The sequence below is a fragment of the Netta rufina genome, assembly GCF_964035555.1.
Source record: "Netta rufina genome assembly, chromosome: 3".
In the NCBI taxonomy this organism is placed as follows: Eukaryota; Metazoa; Chordata; class Aves; order Anseriformes; family Anatidae; genus Netta; species Netta rufina.
In genome coordinates, this window is record NC_140125.1 from 27,722,980 (window position 1) to 27,746,618 (window position 23,639).

The following is a 23,639-nucleotide window of genomic DNA, read 5'->3' on the forward strand; positions in this document are numbered from 1 at the left end:
CTCTTTCTGAACCCTACCATCAGCAATGTTCTTAATTAGAACAGAAATGAGACTATAAAGACAGTTATGTTTGGTAGGTTTACTTTTTTAACATGCAAAATAGCAATATGCATGGTTCTGACAATGGAGTGCCAAACTACCTTGCTGGTAAAGAATAGCTTCCTTAAGTTCAGTCATTAGAGTGGTCCTGCAGAACCACTTACGTCATTAGCAGTTTATTGCTAGGAGACAATGGCCTACATCATGAAACTGCTGTCTGCAAATTAATAGTTGATTAGTTGAAAGAAGATAGGCTTTTCGTATCAGATTATGATGGAACACAGTGGGAAAAGCAAATTGCAATTCCAACACTTCTTTTCCCTCTGTTCCCCTCCTCCCCCCCACCAAAATTTTCATAAATGCTACATAGCTATTCAGTGTTCCTTCAGTCAAACAGACTTCTAGGTAAGAGTCATGATGAGGGAGACTAGATTTACTTCTGGCTTGTTTGTTTAAATCAAAGTATCTTGGTAGTTTCAAAACTCCCTCAGTCAAAAATCAATCCATGGAGGACATTAAAAGGTGGTAATACCTTACAGGTAAGGGAAAGAAATTAAAATGATACTGGATTAATCTGAGTAGTCACCTTTTCTGCCAGCTTTCTATCTGGGAAATCTTAATTGCACCTTAACAAATGGCTCAAAATGTAAATAATTGCAAGAGTACTGCTTAATTTAAACTGAACCATTCTTATGTGAATAAGCAGTTAAGTATTACCAGAGAAAATGGCATCAGGAGAAGTAAAACTAATCTGATTCCTTCTGCACACATAAAAATTGATTTGCTTCTTATTTCAGAGGATTTAAGGACCTGGAATTGGACACACCTTCCATTGAGAAACGCTTTGCCTACAGTTTCCTTCAGCAACTTATAAGATACGTGGATGAAGCCCATCAGTATATTTTGGAGTTTGGTATAGTACTCCTTCATTTTCTTTTATTAAGAAGTTTGAAATTATAAAAGAAACCTGAAAGTTTCCAAAAATAAAAATGTCTTCAACAAGGAGTTTTTCCTTTAGCTTTCTGTAGTTGATGATGAATTTTAAAGAGTTATGTATTTCACATTCATTCTAGTTTCATTCATATTCATTCTTCAGATGAAAATGTAATGAATAAAGGATAAATGGTTTATGTGTACCAGATTATTCAATAGTATGTGACTTTTATAGCAACTGGGGGAAGAGAACCAAGTTTAATTTCATTTCATTCTAACCAGTAAATTTGTTGTTTAAAAAAAATTTGCATTTACAGACATAACATGTTTGTAACAATGCATTAAAAATTTGGTAATTTTGTTTCTCCTGGGAACTACAGGAGAAAGGTGTTAAAGTAGAATCAGAGTTCAGTCTTCCAAAAGTGTTGCCTATAACTAGAAAAATACACATGTAGGATCAGATTTTCATCTCAAATAAGTATCCATATCTCTTTAGACTATGAGATGTCTACGCATCTGTGACTATTTGGACAATTTTTCTTTGCACATTTTATTTGCTATGACTTTTTTTTTTTTTTTTCTCAGAAGAGTGTCATAAAATGCCTCTAACTCCTGTGTGTGGTATCTTAAATCTACATCTAAAGACCAACAATATTACTTATTTATAGTGTACACTTTTAAAGAAAAACGCAGAATAGACTGTAATTGGGATATATAATAGTGAGCTAAATTTTCTTCTCTCTGCAGATGGTGGCAGTAGAGGCAAAGGAGAGCACTTTCCATATGAACAAGAAATCAAGTTTTTTGCCAAAGTACAGTATATCTTTGCTCATTATTTGTCAACCTAGTAAGTAGTTGAAGTGAGGAAGTGTTAGTGGATGTGATTATTTTTGTTATATATACAGCTTTCTGTGTTAAATAATTATTTTGATGATTGGAAGCAGTAGTAATAAAAATAGCTTGAAAATAATATAGGGATGAAATACAGACATGAAACCTACAGGATTATATTCATACTGTCATTATTCCTTTTCTTCATGATATAAAATTAATCAGGTGATGTTATTCATAACCTCCTTACATTTTCTATTTACTGGCTTTGTCTAGTTCAGAAGACTTCTCTCTTCCACACTCTTTAGGCAGCTAAATATGAGCAATAGCTACTGGAATTAATACAGTCATGAACCTTTCAGTGTCACCTTCCTTATCTCTTTCCTTGTTTTAAAACAATACTGATGTCTTCATCACAGAATCACAGAATGGTTGAGGATGAAAGAGATGAAGGAGGTCATCTGATCCAAGCCCACTGCTCAAACCTAGATCAGGCTATCCAGGACCTTGTCCAGATGGCTTTTGAAGATCTCCAAGTAGACTCCACAATCTGTCTGGGCAACTTGTGCCAGTGCTCAGTCAACGTCTTTTTTTTTTTTTTTTTAATGTGTTTTCATATGTTCAGACAGAACTTCCTGTGTTTCAGTTTGTGCCCCTTGTCTCTTGTCCTGTCATGGAAAAAATCTGGCTGCATCTTTACACCCTCCTTTTAGATATTTATTTACACCAATGAGATGCCCCTAGGCCATTTCTTCCCCAGGCTAAATAATCTCAGCTCCCTCAGCCCCTCGTCATATGAAAGATCCTGTAGACCTTTAATTATATTTGTACCCTCCCACCCCCCGGACTCTCTCCAGTATGTCCATGCCCTTCTTGTACAGACGAGCCCAGGAGGGCACAACACACCAGGTGGGGCCTCACTGGTGCTGAGTAGAGGGGAAGAAACATCTGTCTTGACCTTCTGGCAACTCTCCACCTAATTCAGCCCAGGATGCTATTGGCTTTCTTTGCTGTGAGGGCTCATTGCCGACTCATGGTCAGCTTGGTGTCCACAAGGACACCAGGCTTTTCTCAGCAGAGCTGCTTTCAGGGTGGTCAGCCTTTACTGTGTGAAAGGGTTATATATAACCCCCGCTATGTGGAGTTATTCCTCAGCAGATGTGGGACCTTGCATTTCCCCTTGTTGAACTTTTTGAGGTTCCCATGAGCCCAGTACTCCTTCTTATGCCAAGAAGGATTTATGTATTACAAATTAAGAAAATCTACTTACAGCTTTGGCATTCAAAAGCTTGTATGTTGCTTGCATATTCAAAGCGCCTTTTCAATTCATTAGTGAATAAGCAAAGGTAGGCATTTGCAGCATTTTCTAAACCTGATATATCTGCAATAAATTGTAATCTCTTGAAGTACTTCCATAGTGCAATACTTGCCAAGTTTGTTGACTCAGAAATTAGTCACCTTCTTTTGAATCATGCACCCAAAAGGAAGCAATTTTAGATTCATGTTGACTGTTTATTTTGGATCTCTTCCTGGCTGAAACCTGTAGCAGTACTGAGTAATGGTCACCACATGAAGTAAATAAGAAAACTTCTGTGGACAAGTCAGTGAAGGTGTTTTTTGAATTCTGGATAGCAATTAACATTAAATGCCATTAGTGTGCTGGCAGTTCTAGGTGAATTATTCTCAAACCTACCTATGTTGAAAGACATGAACAGCAATAGTTGTTTCTGGGTAAGTAGTATTGGGCAAATATTAAATTGTGAGATAAAGTTAAATTATATTTTCTGGTTTATACTCCTAAAGAAAAAAAGAGGTCAAGTCCCAGAGGTAATATAAAAAAATAATAAATAAAAATATATTTAAAAAACTGCTGCCTTAACTGATGACAATTTAAGTATTTTGAATAATAATGAAAAAAATTATAAGAACTGGACAGACACTAAAAAAAAATACTAGGAATTTGAAACAGAATACACATTTGAAATCTTGTCTGTAGCTGTGACTTACAAAACATAATACAGAACATAGCAAAAAAAGCCCTGAGATAACCACTTCTTTCTGATGTAATTGCAGGTTGTGCTCCCTTTGATTGATCAGTATTTCAAAAATCATCGCCTGTATTTCTTGTCTGCAGCAAGTAGACCTCTCAGCAGTGGAGGGCATGCCTCTAATAAGGAGAAGGAAATGGTGACCAGGTAAAATTTAAAATAATTTTCATTTATATGCATATGTGTATGTCTTTAAACAATGCAGTTTATTGTTGGAAAGTGAGAAGTTTCAGGCATTTTTTTCCAAACACAAACATTAACTTCCTTTTCCCATTGAGAAAATTCATTGTGTAAAATGGAAAAGAGAGTTCAGAGTTACAATTATATGATGTTTTAAAGTCAGCAGTGCTGATTTTTTGCATGCAGGGAACTTAATTTATGTGCAACAATTCATCTGTTGCATTGTGTGTTGCACAAGATGTGTAATTGTGTATCAGCTACCACTGCTGGAAATAAGTATATACTGAAACCATTATTCCTGCAACATTTTATATTTAAAAGAAAAAAAAAATGAATAACTGAGTTTTAGACAGTATCATTATTGCTGCTTCCTGTAAAAAATAAAACGAGTGGCATTCTTTCTGCTCTTCAGTTTTCTAAATAGTGACAGTGGTAGTAATATGACAGAAATATCCCCTTGATCTTTTCTCTGAAGTTATCCATTATTAGACCATCTCTCCAAGAGATGTTCTCACTTAATCTCACTTTTGATTGAATTGAAACCCATGTTTCCAATTTAGTAATGTGGACTACAAGTTTAAAACAAGACCAGCTGCATGCCTGCACAGTACAGGTATCGTGGATGGCTGTTACTAGGTACCAAAACAGGCAAAACTGAATTGCTGCTATAGGGAGACAGCCATTGTATGAATACTGAGCAGAGTTTCTAACAGCAAGATTGAGCATAAGTAACTAATGACCTCGACTCTTGTGTCATTTCATGGACTGATTTGGTCTGGCAGTTTGGCTGACTGGTCTTCTTCAAAGAATGAAAAAATCCTTTCAAAGAGCATGCATCTAGATTATTTTCCATTATGAGCTGCTGTATTTCTTTCTGTAATATCCTAGATAACAGTATTTTAGCAGTTGTTAAGTAAAGCCTCATCAATAAATCCCACACTTCTAGAATATGTCAAACATGGAAATATCAGCATACATGCTGCATGGATTCAGGACTTCTACACATATGCTGTCCAGTAGTATGCATGAGATTTCTGAATTTTTAGCCCAGCAAAATGATCAGACCTGCTGTCAAACAATTGAGTTGTGTGCCTTCTAGAAGAGGCAGCCAATGACAATAAAACACAGGCAAGGAAACCTGGATAAATGATAACTATAGCCAGTGCTGTTGTGCAGCTGATTTCTTGAGTGTCAAGCTAATGGAAAGTGCATTATATGATCCATTTTCTGAAGCCATTTTAAGGGATTCCCAACATATTTTTTTTCCCTCATTTGTAGAGAATTCTTCAAAGTTAAATTTTGGATTTTCTGTTGAGTTTTCCCTTTAGATATGTTTGTGTGTGACTCTTATGTAGGCTTTTCTTCAAACCAAAGGCAGTTTCTGTCTGCTTGCTTTTTCTGATGAAGATAAGCTTGCATTTTTTGAACTATGGAAGAGTATTCTGCATATTGTTAATGCAGTGACTGTCAAGAAATGCAATAAATATTTTGTGTTCAGCAAGTGTATTAAATTCAGGTCAATTTTATGGTAACATATGGGTAAGACCTCTTCCTGAAATAGTGTGACGTTATCTTCCATTTATTTGTAAACAACATCGTCCGGATTGGAATTTTTGCATTTCTTCTTCATTATACCATCTTACAAGTCCTTGTATTACTGCAGTTATGTAGAATTATTTCTGGACATGAGTCTAAGTACTAGACATTTGGACTTTTTTTTTTTTTCTCTGAATTTACACTATTGACTGCGGAGATAATAGGTTCAGTCTGACTTTGTGAAAATATAGCATCTGCTGAATGTTACAGTCAGTTGAGTAACATTTGTGTGTTAGAAGAAGAGAGAGATTGAGAGCTACTTAATGTCTTCATTGGAATGGATATAACATTTATATGACAGTACCATATACCCACTTTTCCTGTTGGACTGGATGAACCAGGATCCTTATAAAAGAATATAAAGTGTATATGCCTGCTTCATGGTATAAGTGAACAGAGATCCCTGAAGATGTACAACCAGACTCTTTTCTAAAACAGAGCAGTTGCTGTAATGGATCACTGTGCACTGGCTAATAAGGCAGATTCAACACCACATTAACCTGGCTGTTCCAATTCTGGACATAAATGTTTCCATTTGGCACCATGCTCTCATTTGTCAATGGAACAACATGCTCAGATCTCATCCATGAACTATGCAGACATGCTTATGTGTCTTTTGCTTTTATATCAGAGATTGTTAACTGGTCCATATGCCTAGTAATTAAATAGTTTAATAAAATGACATAGTATTGTTCATGTCATTTTAATAGATGCGGGTTTTTGCAGCACAACAAAAAACACCAAAATTTATGTCACTGTTGTAGAAAATTCTCAGACTGAATTTGGTCATGAAGATTGAACTAATCTCTCTTAAATTTGGAGGCCAGGTCAATTTGGGTAGGACAGTGTGGTCCTGCTTCTAGGAACTAACAAACTTAATTCTTCATTGTTCTGAATGGAACACTGCTCATCAGTACAAAAAGTAATTTACACATATGAAATGAAATCATTGATCGTATTCATTTTTGTTTGTTTAAAACCATATAAGAAGCTATTTTTCATGTTGAGTTACACTGTTTCTCATGTTGTCATGTTTTAAAAAACATATTTAAAAAGAAATTCTCACTGTGTTTAAGACAAGATCTAAATTGGATTAGTTAAAGATCTACCATCAAACACTTCAATTAATCTGATTTCCTTACCTTTTGTTTTCAAATTGTCGGTGATGTCCTGAATAGCACACTGACCACATATTACTTCTTAAAGCTTCAATGGTAATTTCCCTGTGGGTTTTCATATAGGACGCTTTTATATTAATTAGCTTTGCTTTTATTTTTATTTTTTCTTGTTTGTTTCTTTAATTATAATATGTGCTTATTTAACCATGTTTGTTAAGGATATGCACTTAAAAACTCTTTCTTTAGTACTCTGTCCCACATTCTGCTCAGATAATTGATTCTTTCTGCGTGACATCATGTTGCTTTTCCTGCTCATATATCAGCTGTTATTTTTTTCTCCCTCCCCTCCCCCCCTTTTTTTTCTTTTTCCTTCTCTTCTCTTTTATTTTTCTTTTGTCTTCAGCCTGTTCTGCAAACTTGGAGTTCTTGTCAGGCATAGGATTTCACTGTTTGGTAAGAAGACCCTTGACAAATATTAGCATGGCCATCACTTGGTTTTCTTTGCCATTTTTGCATTGTGTTATGTGCTGCTTTGTTGCATGCTGCATGGCTGAAATGCATGGTCTTCACAGACCACTAATTGTTTAGGCTGGTAGATCACATAATTTGTTAGTTGAAATAAAAAGCTTTTGTAGTAATCAGGTGGTGGTGGGGGATGTTGTTTTGTTTTTTGTGTGTCTGAACCAACATCTGGATTTCATGATTCTACCAAAAAATGTCACTGAGTTATTTATAAACACATCTTTTTATTTTTTATAATTCATTTGGGAAAAATGGAGTATCATAACTACACATTGTATTGGAAAATCATTTAGGAAAATATGCAGTAGGCTGAAATGCTTATTAATGTTCTGTGGAATTCTTAAGTATTCCCAGATATGCTTGACTCCACATACGCATGTCTACAAACTTTCTGTTATTATGTGAATCTAGCAGGGTTTGGGTATTTGTCTTATACCACGTGAAAATCACATAAATTAAGTCAATTTGAAATCTGTGTCAAGTTTAAACACTCTGTGTAATGCGTGGCACAGTCATTAGTCTGAAATTTTTTCTTAAGCCATGATGATAGGAAATAGCACATCCTACACATGTATAGCTTCTATGATGGATGTATTGCAAACTCCAGCATCGATGAACATATCTAATTTGGTAATTAGCTGATTAGAATTTGATTAAGAGAACATGCATCTAACTCAACTCCAACATATTTCATTCAATTTGAAGAAAAGGAATTCATTTGCTGCAACATTGTAGTGTTCAGAAACATGAAAACAATTAAACTGAGAAGAAAGAGTGGAAGTTATTTGTTGCTTTTAACTGTGTTTTGGGATGATCTGAGTGGGTTTTTGTGTCAAGCAAGGTTATTTCTTCAAGGAATGAAGTAGTTCACATATACTTTTTTTTTTTTTTTTTTGTAATACTTGCAGTTGTTGCTCTTTGAATCTGTTTTTTTTTTTTTTTTTCTCTCTCTTTTTTTTTTCTTCTCTAAAATGTGTAACATTTCAAGTTCAAAATCTGAGTCAATGTAACTTCTAGAGTACTAAAGAAGGGATGTTTTCTGTTCCACCTCTCACAGCTTACTTAGTTTCTGTTCTTAGGTTGGGTTCAAGTAGTACAAGTTAGATCACTTGGATTCAGATGAGTATTCACCACAGCTATGGTTTAGTTTTTAACTCAAGTTGCCTAGTGTGCAGTAACTAAGAGAATACAAAATCTTTAAGCCAACAGGGAAGTATACTGTATTTTTTCTACGAGTCAAGGTCTCCAAAGCATGGTTGTTACTGTGAACATACTAACTCAAGTCAGTCACCTTACAGCTTGCTTTACCTTGTCTGCTAATTATTTCATGTTAGAAAACCCTATCAAAAGAATTGTACTTCTTGTAGCAATACAAAGGCCCATGCAGAAGAGGTGAAGATGCTCATGAGGACAACCTTTATGAACACAGCGGAAGCCTAATTATTTGTGCATTTCGGAGGTTCCTTAAATGAGCAAGAGTTGCTTCATAATAGTCTTTTGGGATGGTGTGGAGTTTGCTATCTTATTGACATTCCAGATAGGTGTTTTATATTTATTGTGAATTTGAATGGTACTTCTGAGGATACAGCTGCATGTGTGAAAGTCATTAGTAAAAGTCCTGTAGTGTAAGCTGTATGTAAGTCTTGATAAAATGGGAAATTAAACATAAAAGTCTTCTAGAGTGAATTTAAGCAGTTAATTGCATCTGATATCTAAGATTGTCTGTTATTCAGCATGAAATTATTATTTCTTTACATTTTGAAAGTAGATTTTGACCCCAATAATCTACTGTTTGTTTGAGAGCTGTATTTCTGCATCAATAAGATTGATTTATGGTCATTATTATTAGTTGGCTGGATTTTAAAGTTTTTAGTGAATAATTTTAGAGAGCCTGATTAGCTTGATTCACTTTTTATGCTGTTAAATCTCTGGTAAGACATTCTTTCCATGTATGCAAGAAATAAAAATATATCTATCTATCTATCAAAATCTCCATGTAAGTAATGCAGTGCCTCCTAACCTGAAACAAAAATTAGCTGAATAAGACTAATAGTAAGAGTGGCCTGCTTTTGCTCACTCATTTTGGGAACTTAGAGAAACTAATCAGAAGAGGACTTCAGATAACTAAATACAGTTGTACTGTTCATGGCATCAACTGCATTTGTAAAACATGCTGAACAGTGCTCCACCCATCAACCTAATACTTCTGTTAGCTCTTGGGGTATGTTTAACCTTAAAACCTCTTGAACTTCTGTGTTTTAGCATTTGCATATGTCCAGTCTCCATTGTTTTATTTTAACATTTAGTTGTATGAAGAGTTACGTTAAAGAACAGCTTGTTTAACTTTTTATCCTGTTGAATTGTACTTATCTGCTCTCTTTTCATGATGGAATGGAATTTTATATACTACATATTCATTTCTACAATCACAGTGTCTTATGTATAGCTTTCAGGCATCTGAAAATCACTAACATTTTTAATAAAAATGATATTTTTATTTAATTAAAATATGTATATCCACGGAAATATTGGCAATAGTAATAAAACCAGTTTTACTAGAAACCCCCTAATTTCAGGTTTTGTGACTCAAGTTTAAAAAAACAACATGGACTTCTGAAATTTACTCCTGTACTCAGGTTGGAAGCAAACTGAGTCTTGAAATGTTCAATTTAAAAGTTTTTACAGATCGTATTGGTGGCATTTTAAAGTAAATTATTCAGAATACCTTTTTTTTTTTTTTTCCCTTCTTTGTGTATTTTAGAATCATAGCGAAAACAACTAAATGCATGGCATCAAACAAAAGCAAGACACAGAATTTCCACTGAACGTAAACCTCTATTTCAGAGCAAATAGCATTTTTAAAGATTTTTATAAGAAATTCTGTCTGAATTTATAAACAAGAGGAGACATTACAGGAAAGAAGTTTCATGATATTTTTGAAAGTCATTTTTAGTGTTATAGTGATATAACTGGCAAAACTTGAATGAAGCGTGCTGTATTTATTATGCTCTCTGAATTCTCCTCTGATATATCAGTTGAACAGCAAGGTTTTTCCAGATTACCAAACTCAGTGTATATTTAGAACTAAGAAAAATGTTTTTCTGTTTCTTTTAAAGTGGATTAACTGGTTGGCCTCATTTTTCCTTTCATTAAATGAAAAGTGGCAAGTGTCTCTTTAAATTGCATATACAATGCTAGCTTCCAGAATACATGAAACACTGTACTGTCAGAATTGGCAAAATTCAGTTATGCACACCCACCTCTCAAAATGATTTATCCTGACAAGTCACTACACAATTGCAAGTTGTTTTCTGTCATCAAAGAAACTTCCAGTAAATTTAAGCTAGATGATTCCAAATGAAAAGTATAGTACTTTAAATACATGGGGCAGTCATTAAAGCTATCGTACCTTAAAGCTGAATAATACAAAAACATAAGGTGCAGATTCATAACTATTACTGATCTTCCTTGAATTGAGGTAGTCATGTAAATCTGTTTTTGGGGTGAGACACTGAAGTTGGCCCTTTTAGACATTGCTTACCTTGCATTGTACTTTAATGTTGCTTCAGAACATATTTTTCACATCTCAGCAGAATTTATGAAAATTTTATTATCAGTGGAAAAACAAACACTGCGGCATCTACTATGGGGATATGCCTAAATCTTGTCTCATTTTCAGAATAACTGGATTAGATTCTTACTCTTCCATCTGGTTGCACCTCAGAAAGTACCTGATTCCTCATAAACATATGGCTCGTATATCTACATGGTATAAATAGATCACCAGGGTTACTTTTCAGGGAAATGGAGTGAGCATCTCTTTAGTACACAGCGGCTTTCAGCATATATGCATCTGCACATACACTCACTGTGTGACAATTCAATCCACAGTCTAAGGCAGGGTTGCCTTGATTGTTTCACTCCATCCCTGCTTTCATTAGCATGATTCTTCACCCTCTTCTTCACCAACGCTGGCATTCATGTCACCAGACAGTAAAATAGTATGGAGAAAAAATAGGGGTTGACAGAAAAAGGAGCTGACGGAAAACTTTGGAGGTGAGGAGCAGGTGTGGAGTTTTTTTTTTTTTTTTGTTTGTTTGTTTGTTTGTTTGTTTTTTTGGTATGGTTCATTTTGGCCATGTCAGCTTTGTCATCTGGTCATTACGTTGCATTACCACAAAAGTGCCAATGCAAAGAGGGTGAGGCCGCATGGCCAGGGGCAGCCACAGAAACTGTGGTTCAGGTTTGTTTGATCTACTGTGTTTGCAATGCAACAGTACCCCCACCCCCCAGTTTTGGTAACAGAATAGCATTTAAAGTGCTGCAATAAACTTCCCACTCCATTATTGCAATTTATCTTTTCAAATCTGTATTTCAATGAAACACACTACTTTAAGTTCTATGTTTGCTGATATTTTCAAGTGAAATATCTACAGTTAATAAAGCATAGTACCCTGTATGCAGACTATGGTATTTTCAGTAGTCTGTCTTAAGCATTGTCTGTTTTATTTATTTATTTTTGATTGAGAAACTTTGGAAGTATAAAGAAGTAAGAAAAATTATTTTCATTTTTGCAACAATTTATGTTTTTTAAAAATCAATTAAATAAGCTGTGGATGAAATGTATTTGCCCTAAATTTGCCCTGGATTTAAAAGGTGACTTATATATGGCAACATCATATGCTGTGCATGTACATACAAGATGTGTGTGTAAGTTCTTTTTTTACATACGTTAAGTGTGGAAAAAAAAGTCATTGCAATGGGAGATGCGTAATATGTCATAAGTGCCACACTTGATCCTGGTATGAGTACTTGTAAACTATTGGTAACATCAGGGAGCTAAACTTCTTTATGACACTGTATGTAAGAGCAGCTTGTGAAAATTAAACAGTTTTCATTTTACTGAGAGGGGGGAAATAAATGTTCAAATAAACATGAATGAATGAAAACAAAGTTTATAAAACTTAAAATAAAAAGCAGACAATACACTGTAGCTCTAATTAACCCCACATTTAAGTGCTTCCTTCTTGATTGCCTCAGCTATTTGATGAGAGATGCTTTACCGCCTCTTGTCAGTGCATTTGTGCAAACAAGGCTAAGACAACAAACTGCATGTTTTTTAACATGACTGTCAAAATTACACAGAAGTTGAATTACTCTTCTGCAATGTCATTTACTCTTTCATTAAAACCAGAGATGGTTGGCAGAGTGTAGGTATGCTTTAAAGAATGCTCAGTTTAATTGGTTGGTAATTTTCCTTCCTATTTAGGAAATGATGCAACATCAATAGTCAACTGTCTTCACATACTGGGCCAGACCTTGGATGCGAGGTAACACTGAATATATTTTCTGAAGATCAAAGAAAATCACTTATTAGAGAACAGTATCCAGTCAGATTTGGAAAACCTGTGTAAGGCTACAATATTTCAAAACTTAAGGAAGATGTTCTTGAGAAAGATAGTGCTGAAAAGAATTTCTGCTACAAAATAAGTTTTTTTTTTTTTTAAAAAAACAGTATTTTTATCTTATGCTTTCAGTTTTGGTTCAGAGTGGTGGTGTCAAGGAACTGCTGGCTTCACTCTCATCTGCTTTTCATCACATGACAGTCTCAAGACCACAATAGCATTAGAAATATTTTGTTCTTTTGCTTATGCTGTCTAATAAAAAAATAAATAAATCAGGAGTTAAGTGCATATAGGGTGCAGTGAACCTGTCTCAGAGTGTCTTTGTTGCAAAGTTAATTCTGTTTCCAATTTGAGGAAAAAAACTCACACCTTTTATGTTGAGTTCAGTGCTACTTCTAAGTTGAGTTGGCTACTTAAGCCACAGTGAAGTCTATAGAAGACTTTAAAAAAAAAAAAAAAAAGAGAAAAATCCCCCAACCAACCAAAACCCAGTTTGGCTCCTCTTTTTCAAGAATGATGAATTGCAGGACTTCTCATTCTTCCTCATTATTTATTTATTTCATTTTATTTTTCCTCTGAAGGCAAATTAATCCCTGTCTTTAATATGATCTGTATTTTGTCAATGATAATACCAAATGATTGTACCAAATTGTCAATGATTGTACCAAATACAATATCCTTATTTTCTTATAAAACATTTTTTTTTTTTCATTAGGTTGTTCTGCTGTGAGTAGATTTTATAATCCCCAAAGATGAAAGAATTTTCTTCAGATCTTTGTTATATACTTCATATAAGCCAAAACTAGACTTTATTCCAGGCTTGTTTAATAGAGTATTCTCTTTCATTCTCGTTGCATGGTATATACAGGACTGTGATGAAAACTGGTCTGGAGTCTGTTAAGATGGCACTGAGAGCTTTTTTGGACAATGCTGCCGAGGATCTGGAGAAAACAATGGAAAATCTGAAACAAGGCCAGTTTACACACAGCAGAAACCAGCCCAAGGGAGTTACACAAATCATTAATTATACCACAGTGGCTCTCCTGCCAGTGCTATCTTCATTATTTGAGCATATTGGACAGCACCAGTTTGGGGAAGATTTGATATGTATGTATTATTTAGACATGTCATGCTACTATCCATAATGTCATATAGTAAGAGTAAGCATTAATAATTTCTCTAGTGTGCAGGTTTTAGTGAACTTTCTGTAAATACTAAAGCAGCTGTGTCTGCTCAGTTTTGGTTTCTGTGGCGTAGATTCACTGTGGTTTTGTTCCTGTATGAAAAGTTCATTTAAGTTAATTTGTCTTTGCCCTGCCTATACCTGAGGTTGTACCCCTGTAGGGTATACTGTGATACCTACCCCTTGACTCGGTTTCAGTTAGCAGGGAATGTGGGTGGCTGCATCTTAGATCCTAAGGAAAAGTGTAAGGAGTTTCTGAAGAACTGAAAGAATAGGTACTGAAGAAGGGATATAAGATATTAAGATATATGTGAGACTTCATTTCTGTAGAGATTCTGATTGTAGCAGATTGTGTAATTTATTTTTCCAAGCCCAATCTTTTCAGGAAAAACTTTTGTACTCTCCAACACAAAATTTTAATCGTATGTGGTTTAGGAACTCAACAAGAATTCTGTTGTCCAGTCTGTATTAAAGGATTATTAAATTATTAAAAAATGTATTAAATTAAATTAAAGGATGTATTAAATTATTCTGCTTCTCTACAGCTAACTAGCTATAGCAATACCTAAAGAAGGATCTGGAAGAATAGACTTTTTTTTTTTTTTTTTTAGAATCCCCCAAAATAATTATTTAATTATTAGAGAACTGTTTGCAATAATTTGCTTTTATATTGATGGACTTAAATGTGTTGAGACGTAAACATGCACTTTCCTCATTAAATTATTTCTGTAAAATTCAAGAGTCTTTGATAGTATCCAGAAAGAAGTCATCTGTGGTGTTAAATATATCACTGCTTCATTACAAATCACTTATTCAGTGATTTTTCATTCTCTAATATTCTGTTTTGAAACTGAATAATTAGCCTTATGTGATATTCTTAATCAGCTATTCTACATATCTCATGTTGTTGTCAAACTCTCAATTTTAGAATTCATAAACTGAGAAAGTTACCAATTGGAATCGCCTACTTGTAAGATTATCTTATTTGTACTACTGTGATGGCAGGCATCTTGACCTAGTGCTTGTACCTGAGAGTAGTACTATGTTTACAGGGTACTCCATGGTGTGATCAAAAACGTGGGTTGTGTGCCTGAGATTACTGTTAAATACTGAACTCGGAGATGAACAGAACTAAAATCACATTGCAGTAAAAAGCCAGACTATGTTGCATTGACACATTTTACATAGATATTAAATGAATAAATTCTTAGGTTATGCCATTAGACAGTATCATTGAAGAGTTGGCATGCAATTAATTTCAGAAAGTGAGTGCACTAGTTAAGTACGATAAAGTACAACTGTAATCTTAGCTGATAACTTAGTATTGAACGAAGTAGAAGTTTTGATTAAAAAGTATGGCATTGAAGGGTCAGAATATTATTTTTGTATTAGAGAGACGTTGCTATTGATTGTCTTTGATAGATGTCATTTATGTAGTTATTGTCAGAAGAATTGTAATGAGGTTATTTTCTTCATATCTATCATTTTCTTTTCTTTAGTGGAAGATGTTCAGGTCTCCTGTTACAGAATATTGGCCAGTTTGTATGCTCTGGGAACCAGCAAGAGTATTTATGTAGAACGGTAAGAAGAAGAAATGTTCCTCTATATTTAATATTTGCAGTTATACTCACTTTAATGAATATGCAGTCCAGAAAGCAATATAGGAAGAGGTGGTTGTTGGAAGTGTATCTTGAAAGAAAAAAGGTGCTTAGGTGTTAAGCAGAATCCAGAGGCATTTATTGTATTATACTTAAAATGCTATATTATACACTTGTCAAAATATATTAATTCAACAACAATTACAGATAAAATAGTCTGACAATAGATACGGCTTTATTTAAGATCCAGCTGGAGAACTGTAAAGATATGCTATTCAGTTAGGCTGCGGTTGAAATTATTTCTAATATGTTCATAGAATCATAGAATGTCTTGAGTTGGAAGGGACCTTAAAGATCATCTAGTTCCAGCCCCCGTGGGTAGTCCCATAGAAGGTATATATAATAATTGATAATTATTGTGTATGGTTACCTACAAACATTGCAAGTGGAAAGCAACATAGCATGCTTTTTTTATGTGTATGTAATGGATATATAACTGGATTATGACCTACTGAAAAGATTATGGCCTAATAAAGATTATGACCTAATGAAAAGAAAAAAAAAAAAGGAAGGAGGAGCAAGTGGGAAAAATAATACTGAGAAAGAAGTTAGATTTAATAAAATGAAGTTAACAAACTAGATCAAGAAAGAAAATAAGTTCCTAAAATGAGATAAACCTTAAGACCAAAGATGAATCTTTTGATCTGTGAGTTTGGAGGCCTTTTTTAACTTGACAGTTTGCTTTGTTCGTGGAGTTCTGTCATCTGCATGGCTCAACTTGCTTAGCTAAACATTTGTCACATTCCTAAAATTTGCTCTGGCCGCTGGATTGGAAATCTAAACTAACAGTTTTAAATGTCACATGAAGGACCTAAGTGAAGTGACAGGTGATCACCTGCTTCTTCATAGAAATGGGCTTTTTAAAATTTTGACACATTTAAAAATTTTGGGCCTCAAATAAATGCTGTCATATGTTTGAAGAGATGCATATGTTCGAAGAGATGAGAGCAGTATTTTTGTGCAAAAATTGTTATTAATCAGTATTAGCAATTTAACATTTTGTGAAGGACTTGGCTTTCTTTCCAGGCTAACGTCTGCTTATTACTATGTCTCAGAAAAAGGAAATTTTTGTAATTCAAATATAATAGTCATATTTGGTCTCTTGATACATCAGTCTATTCAGTAACAATAGCAGAAACTGTAACGTCAGTAAAGCTGAGAGGAAAGGAATGCAACAGAAGCCATTATTATGGTGACTTTGTGTTTTCCATGAATGTTCCTCATTTGCTTCCAACTAAGTAGGCTGTCTTTGACATTTTATGTCATAACATTTAATTCATATATTATTAGAGTTTGTGGCACTTCATTTTCTACTACTTATTCTTGTGATGATGATCCTAATAAAGTACTAGCTTGAGATGAGCACATCTTAGAGTAAAATAAAGGCTGATTTACAACTACCCCAGAGTGTATTCATCAAAGATTTGTGTATTTAATGATGTTTATTAATTCACAGGCAACGATCAGCACTAGGAGAATGCTTGGCTGCCTTCTCAGGTGCCTTTCCAGTGGCTTTTTTGGAAACTCATTTGAACAAACATAATATCTACTCAATTTACAATACCAAGAATGCAAGAGAGAGAGCAGGTATTTCTAGAACCTCATATGATGTTTATGAAAAAACAGATTTCTCTAGAAATGTTGCTTGCCTAGTAAATGTGTATTTTTGCATGCAGATTAGAGTGCAAGAATTTTCTTTTAATCTCTTAATTACAATTCTTTCCTAAATGAATGGGCAAGGTCTGGTAAAACTGATTATTTTACATTTTTAAAGATACCAATGTTTTAATTTTGAGATACTGTTCTCAAAATATTGCTTTGGTATCATGTAGAATCATGTGGAGATATGTTTCATTGTATTAATATTTTCTCAACTGCAAAGCTCATATTGGAAGAAATTCTGAAATACTCTTTAATAGTTGAACCTTGCACAAAGGAATTATTTTCATTATAGAAAGCTTTATTATTGAAGCTTGTTTGTAGCCAGTTTTTACTAAATGGTGCGAAAACATGTTTTTTTTGTTGTTGTTTGTTTTTTGCTGTTGTTGTTTGTTTGTTTACCCCTTTGATTAGAAGTGTATAAATGTAAATAACAAAAAAAAAGAAAAAAAAAAGAAAAAAAGAGGGGACAGAATAGCAACTGGAGATAATTATTTTCCATATATGACTTTGTTTATTGATTTTTGGACTTTTTTTTTCTTAATAGTTCTCAATTTGCCTACTAGCGTAGAAGAGGTTTGCCCAAATATTCCTTCCTTGGTGAAGCTAATGGAAGAAATTGTGGAATTGGCAGAGTCTGGCATTCGTTACACACAAATGCCACATATAATGGAAGTGATCCTGCCTATGCTATGTAGCTACATGTCACACTGGTGGGAGCATGGGCCAGAAAACAATCCTGACAAGGCTGAAATGTGTTGTACAGCCTTAACATCAGAGCACATGAACACTCTGTTGGGTAACATACTGAAAATCATCTATAACAACCTTGGTATTGATGAAGGAGCCTGGATGAAGAGGTTAGCAGGTAAGATGTAAAAGCAAATAGATGAATAAACATGTAAATATATTGAGAATATATATCCATTTATACACTCTGAATTACTCTGTTTTTTTCCTGTTAAAGGTCGAGCAGAATATCACTCTTGTTTTTAAATACAAATTTGATGAACTACAACTGCTGAGCATAAAGGAAAAGTAGTATAAGTGGTGTGTTTTAATCTCTTAATAAATAATTTAAGAAGTACATTAAACTATTTCTTTTTCCTCCAGAATATGCACATACATATTTTGTATATGTGTGAAATCACAATAATGTGATTTCAGTCTTTCATTTAGGCTTTTTTATGACTTTTCAATGCTTATTGTAGTAGTTATTTTACGATAGCAGTCTGGATTCGTAGTCTACTGAGAGCTGTTAATGAAAAGTGTTCTATGGATAAATTGTAATTACCTAAAATTCTTTGTAATCTATGGATATGTTACAAATGGTTTTGCTGTAATGGCCCAGATGAAGTTCTAATTCACATATTCATTTTTATGAGTAGATTTGCAAAAAGCTTGGGCTAACAAATTTCAGATGGCTCAAATGGCTGGTTGGTGGATGGTTGAATCAGTTTAATTTCTGTCTGCACAAGCCTTCCATTGTACTAAAGTGTGTAACAAACACAGACAGGTTATATGTGTAGGTTCACAAATATCTAGAGATTGTTTGTCAGTCCTACTTCAGTCAAGTTGATAAACAACATGCAGAAGAGGAAAAAGTGACTCATAAAACTTGTGTGAGCACTAATTTAGCTATGTATGTATCCACCCATACATACTATTACAAAACTTCCACATTGCTCAATAAATTATGCAGGCAAATACCAGTATGTTGCCAGAATGCCTGTGAAGAGGCAAGGTTTATGATCTTGCAAGCTTAATCTGTTACATTGTGATTTCTGCCGTCATAGTTACAAAGTGAATTGACTATGAAATCCTGACCGCATTTAATTCTTGGCAAAACTTATGCTGATTTCAATGGGGGCAGGATTTTACTCTGTAGTCTAGAAATAAGACACAAGCTGGAGGATAAGGATAAAATTTTTTGTTTGTATTTTGTGGCCAGGTGTACATTATAATATTGATTGCCTTAAATAGTGTTTTCCCAGCCCATCATAAGCAAAGCGAAACCACAGCTCTTAAAGACACACTTCCTGCCACTGATGGATAAGCTAAAGAAAAAAGCAGCAGTGGTTGTATCGGATGAAGAACATCTAAGAGCAGAAGGCAGAGGTGACATGTCGGAGGCTGAACTGCTCATCCTAGATGAGTTCACCACTTTGGCACGGGACCTCTATGCCTTCTACCCTTTGTTGATTAGATTTGTGGACTATAACAGGTATGTGGAGAGGAACAGGTGAATAAATCTTAAAATTGTCCTGTCGATACTATATCTTATCCCTTGGTACGTCTAGCACTGAATTAGCCTTTACTCAACCTGACAATCTTAAAGTTGATCAAACTGATGCTTTGCAATTTAGGAGAAGCTGGAGCCTTTTTCAGAAGAGGAGAAGAAAAACAAACAGAAAAAAAAAAGTAAAGGCCCAATCCAAATATATTGGATTACAACTAGTATTAATGTAAAAGGGTAATGTGATTAAAACAATTAATGTAATTTTAAGGGTTTAGAAATAGGACATCAAAAAGTGACTGCCACTAGAAAGGATTAAAAACAAGCGTGGTTGGTTTTGTTGGCTTTCATCCATGTAAAATGTTGAAAACTACTTTTGAAATCAGCATTTCTGCCCTTTTACTGAATTTTAGGGCAAAATGGCTGAAAGAGCCCAACAGTGAAGCTGAGGAATTGTTTCGCATGGTGGCTGAAGTCTTCATTTACTGGTCAAAGTCCCATGTAAGTAATTCCTTGATAAATATATTTTAAGGTAGTTTTCTTAATCAGGACAATTATTAAGTGACTGTGTTTGGGAAAACATATTTCCTGACAGAGGTGAAACTGCAGATGAGAAGGCATTAACTCAACCAACTGTAGGGAACCTGCTTTTGGCAGGGGGGTTGGACTCGATGATCACCAGAGGTCTCTTCCAACCCCTGTGATTCTGCACTTCTGTGATTAATGACTTTCATGTTTGACGTTTAAAACATTTAAAATGTCTGCCTAGTTGTGGGAGTTGTGTGTTTTGTAGCATAGTTATTTGAAACAACTATGTTAGTTGTTTCATTTAAAGAAAAAACTTTTTCCTAAATTGCAGTCTGTGTACTTGAGCCTCAAGGGCAATTACAATAAAAATTCATTTGAAAAGGTACTCAACAGTACTAGTGGAATGAGAGTTTTCTGAAGGAAAGGCACAGCACAACTTATAGTGACTTAATTTGTGTTGCAGTGCAGATTTTTATTTCTTTAATAAATGTTAAAGGTGTAAAATTCAAATATTAAGCCTGGGTCTGTATCTGGCTTGTATGAAGGAAAGCTAGTAAGGGAAGCTGATGTTCTAAGAACAAGGAAGTATAAAATACATCTTAAAGTAGTTCTCCAAATAAAATATTTTTCCAAGATGATATTGTTTCATATTTGATGAATTTTACCAGTTAAGGATTTCTTCTTAATTCCACTTCTACTAAATATAGAATGCTTGGTTCTCAAGTCTGTTTTCTGTAGTTCATATGCAAAAACCAAGGGGTCTGGAGTAAGACCCCTTAATCAGACACCATCACTGATGGTGCAAAAGTGAAAGTAAAGTATGATTCCTGAAAATACTAGAGCAAAAAGAAGGAAAAACTCAAAATTGAGAGAAACTAAACAATTTCAGATATTGGATCTTGTTATGGACTGTGTCTATACCAAATTTCTTTTCTGCCATAACTTCATTTTTTTCAAGTTTTGGGAACAAGGTACCTTCTTATTTGTGTAGCTGTGCTTCAGTTGGACTGTAAGATTTATTATAAACATTCCCATGTGCAGAAAACTCATTGTACAGTAAATAGACACTAGATCATCAAGTTACTTGTGTAACTTGTAAGTTACACTTATAAGATCAGTCTTTTATTCAAACTTGTATCAAAATAATACTGGGGTTTATAAAGGTAAAGATGAAATGCATGGTTTATATGTAAAGGCAATATTTTTATAGTGAAGTAGAGGAGATTTTATCATGGCTGCTTTTCTTGGGGGTGTTTAAGGAAAGGTTGGCTGTAGTGCTTAGGGACATGGTTTAGTGGGTAATGTTGGTGGTAAGGGGATGGTTGGACCAGATGGTTTTAGAGGACTTTTCCAGCCTTAATGATTCCATGATTCTGTAATTCTATAACCAGAGAAACGTGAAACTATAGTATAGGAAAACAAAAAATAAAAAAAAAAATCCTGAGACAGTTAATATAAATAAAGCTGAAATTCAAGGCTGTTTGATCATCCATTCTATTTTTCTGTCCTTGTGTTTTTTTTGTGGATTTTATAAATTTCCATTTCATCTACATTTTTATGTAAGATCTGTTTGGATACATTCCTCATATACTGTAAGCACTTTTGACTAAGATTTTCTATGTTTCAGAATTTCAAAAGGGAGGAGCAGAACTTTGTGGTACAAAATGAAATCAATAACATGTCTTTCCTTATCAGTGACACCAAATCTAAGATGTCCAAGGTAGTGTAAATATTTTTATATTTTTCTCTTTGCAAAGGGGAAGCTGATGGGAAGACTCCAGAGAAGAATGGCTATTTATTTATTTATTGTTATATTTATTAACCCTTTATGGGAAGAAAAAGCACTGTTGAAAAAAAAGCAAAAGGTAGTCATTTAAGAAGCACAGTGGATTCTCAAGATATTGATGCAAAATACTGGCAATGATAAAAAGGCAATTCTGTTTTATAGTGATGCAGCTGTATAGGCAGTAAGGAAATTGTCGAGCCAGAGACAATGCTATTTAATATTGGATATATATTTTTTAAATTTCATTTTTAATTTATTTTCCATCTTTGCTTTATGCTGCAGGCAGCAGTTTCTGACCAAGAGAGGAAGAAGATGAAGCGGAAAGGTGACCGGTACTCTATGCAGACCTCTCTCATTGTGGCAGCACTGAAGAGATTACTTCCCATTGGCCTAAATATTTGTGCCCCTGGAGATCAAGAACTAATTGCACTGGCCAAAAACCGATTCAGCATGGTAGGTGCACTTGTTGCACTTCTAGAAGGAATAAATATTTTACTAATGAATTTCTTTGATTTTTTTTTCCCATTTTGTTCTTACAGCACGACACACATACTGTGCAATCTGCTAATTTCAGGAAATGCTGAACTTTATTTCGTGATAAGCAGGGCTAAACAGAAGATACTCTGGTATCCTAGAAGTGTTGCTGGACTTCACTCTTCTGCCTTTCTACTTCCCAGATGGAATGTCTGACCTTGTTATTTTCCAGTCTTCAGCCTGGAAAATGAAAACTTAAGGCTAGCATTAGAAGTGGAACATTCACATTAATTCTATTTGATCTATAATCTTTTTCATTTTAATGTTGCAGTGTGGGAATATATAGAATTATTATTCATAGTCAAGACTATAATTCTGTTGAATAAAGGCACAATGGGTGGCAGTGGTAAATAGCAATCTACATGTTCTCATTTTCAAGGCAAAAAAAGGTTTCAATTTGGTCGTATTTATTTTCTAAATGATCAGTAAATGGATGGAGATGACATTCTTAACCAAAAACAGTTATTTCTCTCTCTTAATGTTTAATGCTAAATTATGTTTGTTATATTTTATGAAACTTTCATTAGGAAATGCATATAAGAACTACTTGTTTCCTATGTTCACAGTCAAGTAGCATAAATAATTCTTTTTGATCTTTCCCATGTGAGTACAAGAATTTCTGTAGGGATCCCGTTCTTACTGTTTTAAAAGTATTCCCTAGGAATAAACACACAGTGCAACATTGTGATTGTAATTTGGAATATACTTCCTCATCAAGCTGTGAAGCTTTGTACAAACTAGCAGGCTATTTGACCTTCTGTCAACTGAACTGGATGTTTTTAAATAATAAAAGTTATCTGAAAGAAGCTGATATCAAATCAGAGAAGGCTATGCTCTCTGTTGTGTTATAAAGTAAGAAATAGTTCTGTTAATGGTATTGATTTCATTTGGTCAAAGTATGCGTGTGTGTTTGTATGGGTATATACTTAGATATCCGTAAAGTAATAATTTTAATTCAAACCTTTATTCAGTGTAATGACTTAATGTGAACAAATATGAATGTTGGTATCCAGAACTCGTTCCTATGAGTTTGGATATGGCTAGCTTTGGTCTCACACAAAAAGATATATTACCACAGAAATTTTATTCACTTCCTCATTGTCAGTTTTATTCATCATCTGGACCAAACCCAAGCTTGACATTTATATTAACAATATGTTTTCTTAATTACTTTCTATACCTAATTTATATAATTTGTAATTTGTTGACAGAAAGATACTGAGGATGAAGTACGAGACATCATACGCAGTAATCTTCATCTCCAGGGCAAGGTAATTTATGTGCAGTTTTTAAACATGACCTTTCTTCTGTTCAATTCATTGTTGTCACATTTCATATAATGATAGCCTGCATCAGTTATTTAGGATAACTCATAATCCCCTT

The 23,639-nt window shown here is 34.2% G+C and overlaps 1 protein-coding gene across 1 annotated transcript in view; it reads left to right on the plus strand.

The window, feature by feature from the left end:
- The window catches only part of RYR2 (ryanodine receptor 2), a gene marked incomplete at both ends in the record, with an annotated part of 408,872 nt that overhangs the window by 316,122 nt on the left and 69,111 nt on the right, over positions 1-23,639 (plus strand). The window contains 14 exons of the mRNA XM_084285045.1: positions 837-952; positions 1,720-1,784; positions 3,877-3,998; positions 7,149-7,198; positions 12,537-12,597; positions 13,541-13,779; positions 15,355-15,436; positions 16,970-17,100; positions 17,720-18,040; positions 19,156-19,396; positions 19,822-19,909; positions 21,564-21,656; positions 22,005-22,175; positions 23,468-23,527. Of these exons, the coding sequence (XP_084141171.1) occupies positions 837-952; positions 1,720-1,784; positions 3,877-3,998; positions 7,149-7,198; positions 12,537-12,597; positions 13,541-13,779; positions 15,355-15,436; positions 16,970-17,100; positions 17,720-18,040; positions 19,156-19,396; positions 19,822-19,909; positions 21,564-21,656; positions 22,005-22,175; positions 23,468-23,527 (1,840 nt within the window). The remainder of the gene's footprint in view (positions 1-836; positions 953-1,719; positions 1,785-3,876; positions 3,999-7,148; positions 7,199-12,536; positions 12,598-13,540; positions 13,780-15,354; positions 15,437-16,969; positions 17,101-17,719; positions 18,041-19,155; positions 19,397-19,821; positions 19,910-21,563; positions 21,657-22,004; positions 22,176-23,467; positions 23,528-23,639) is intronic.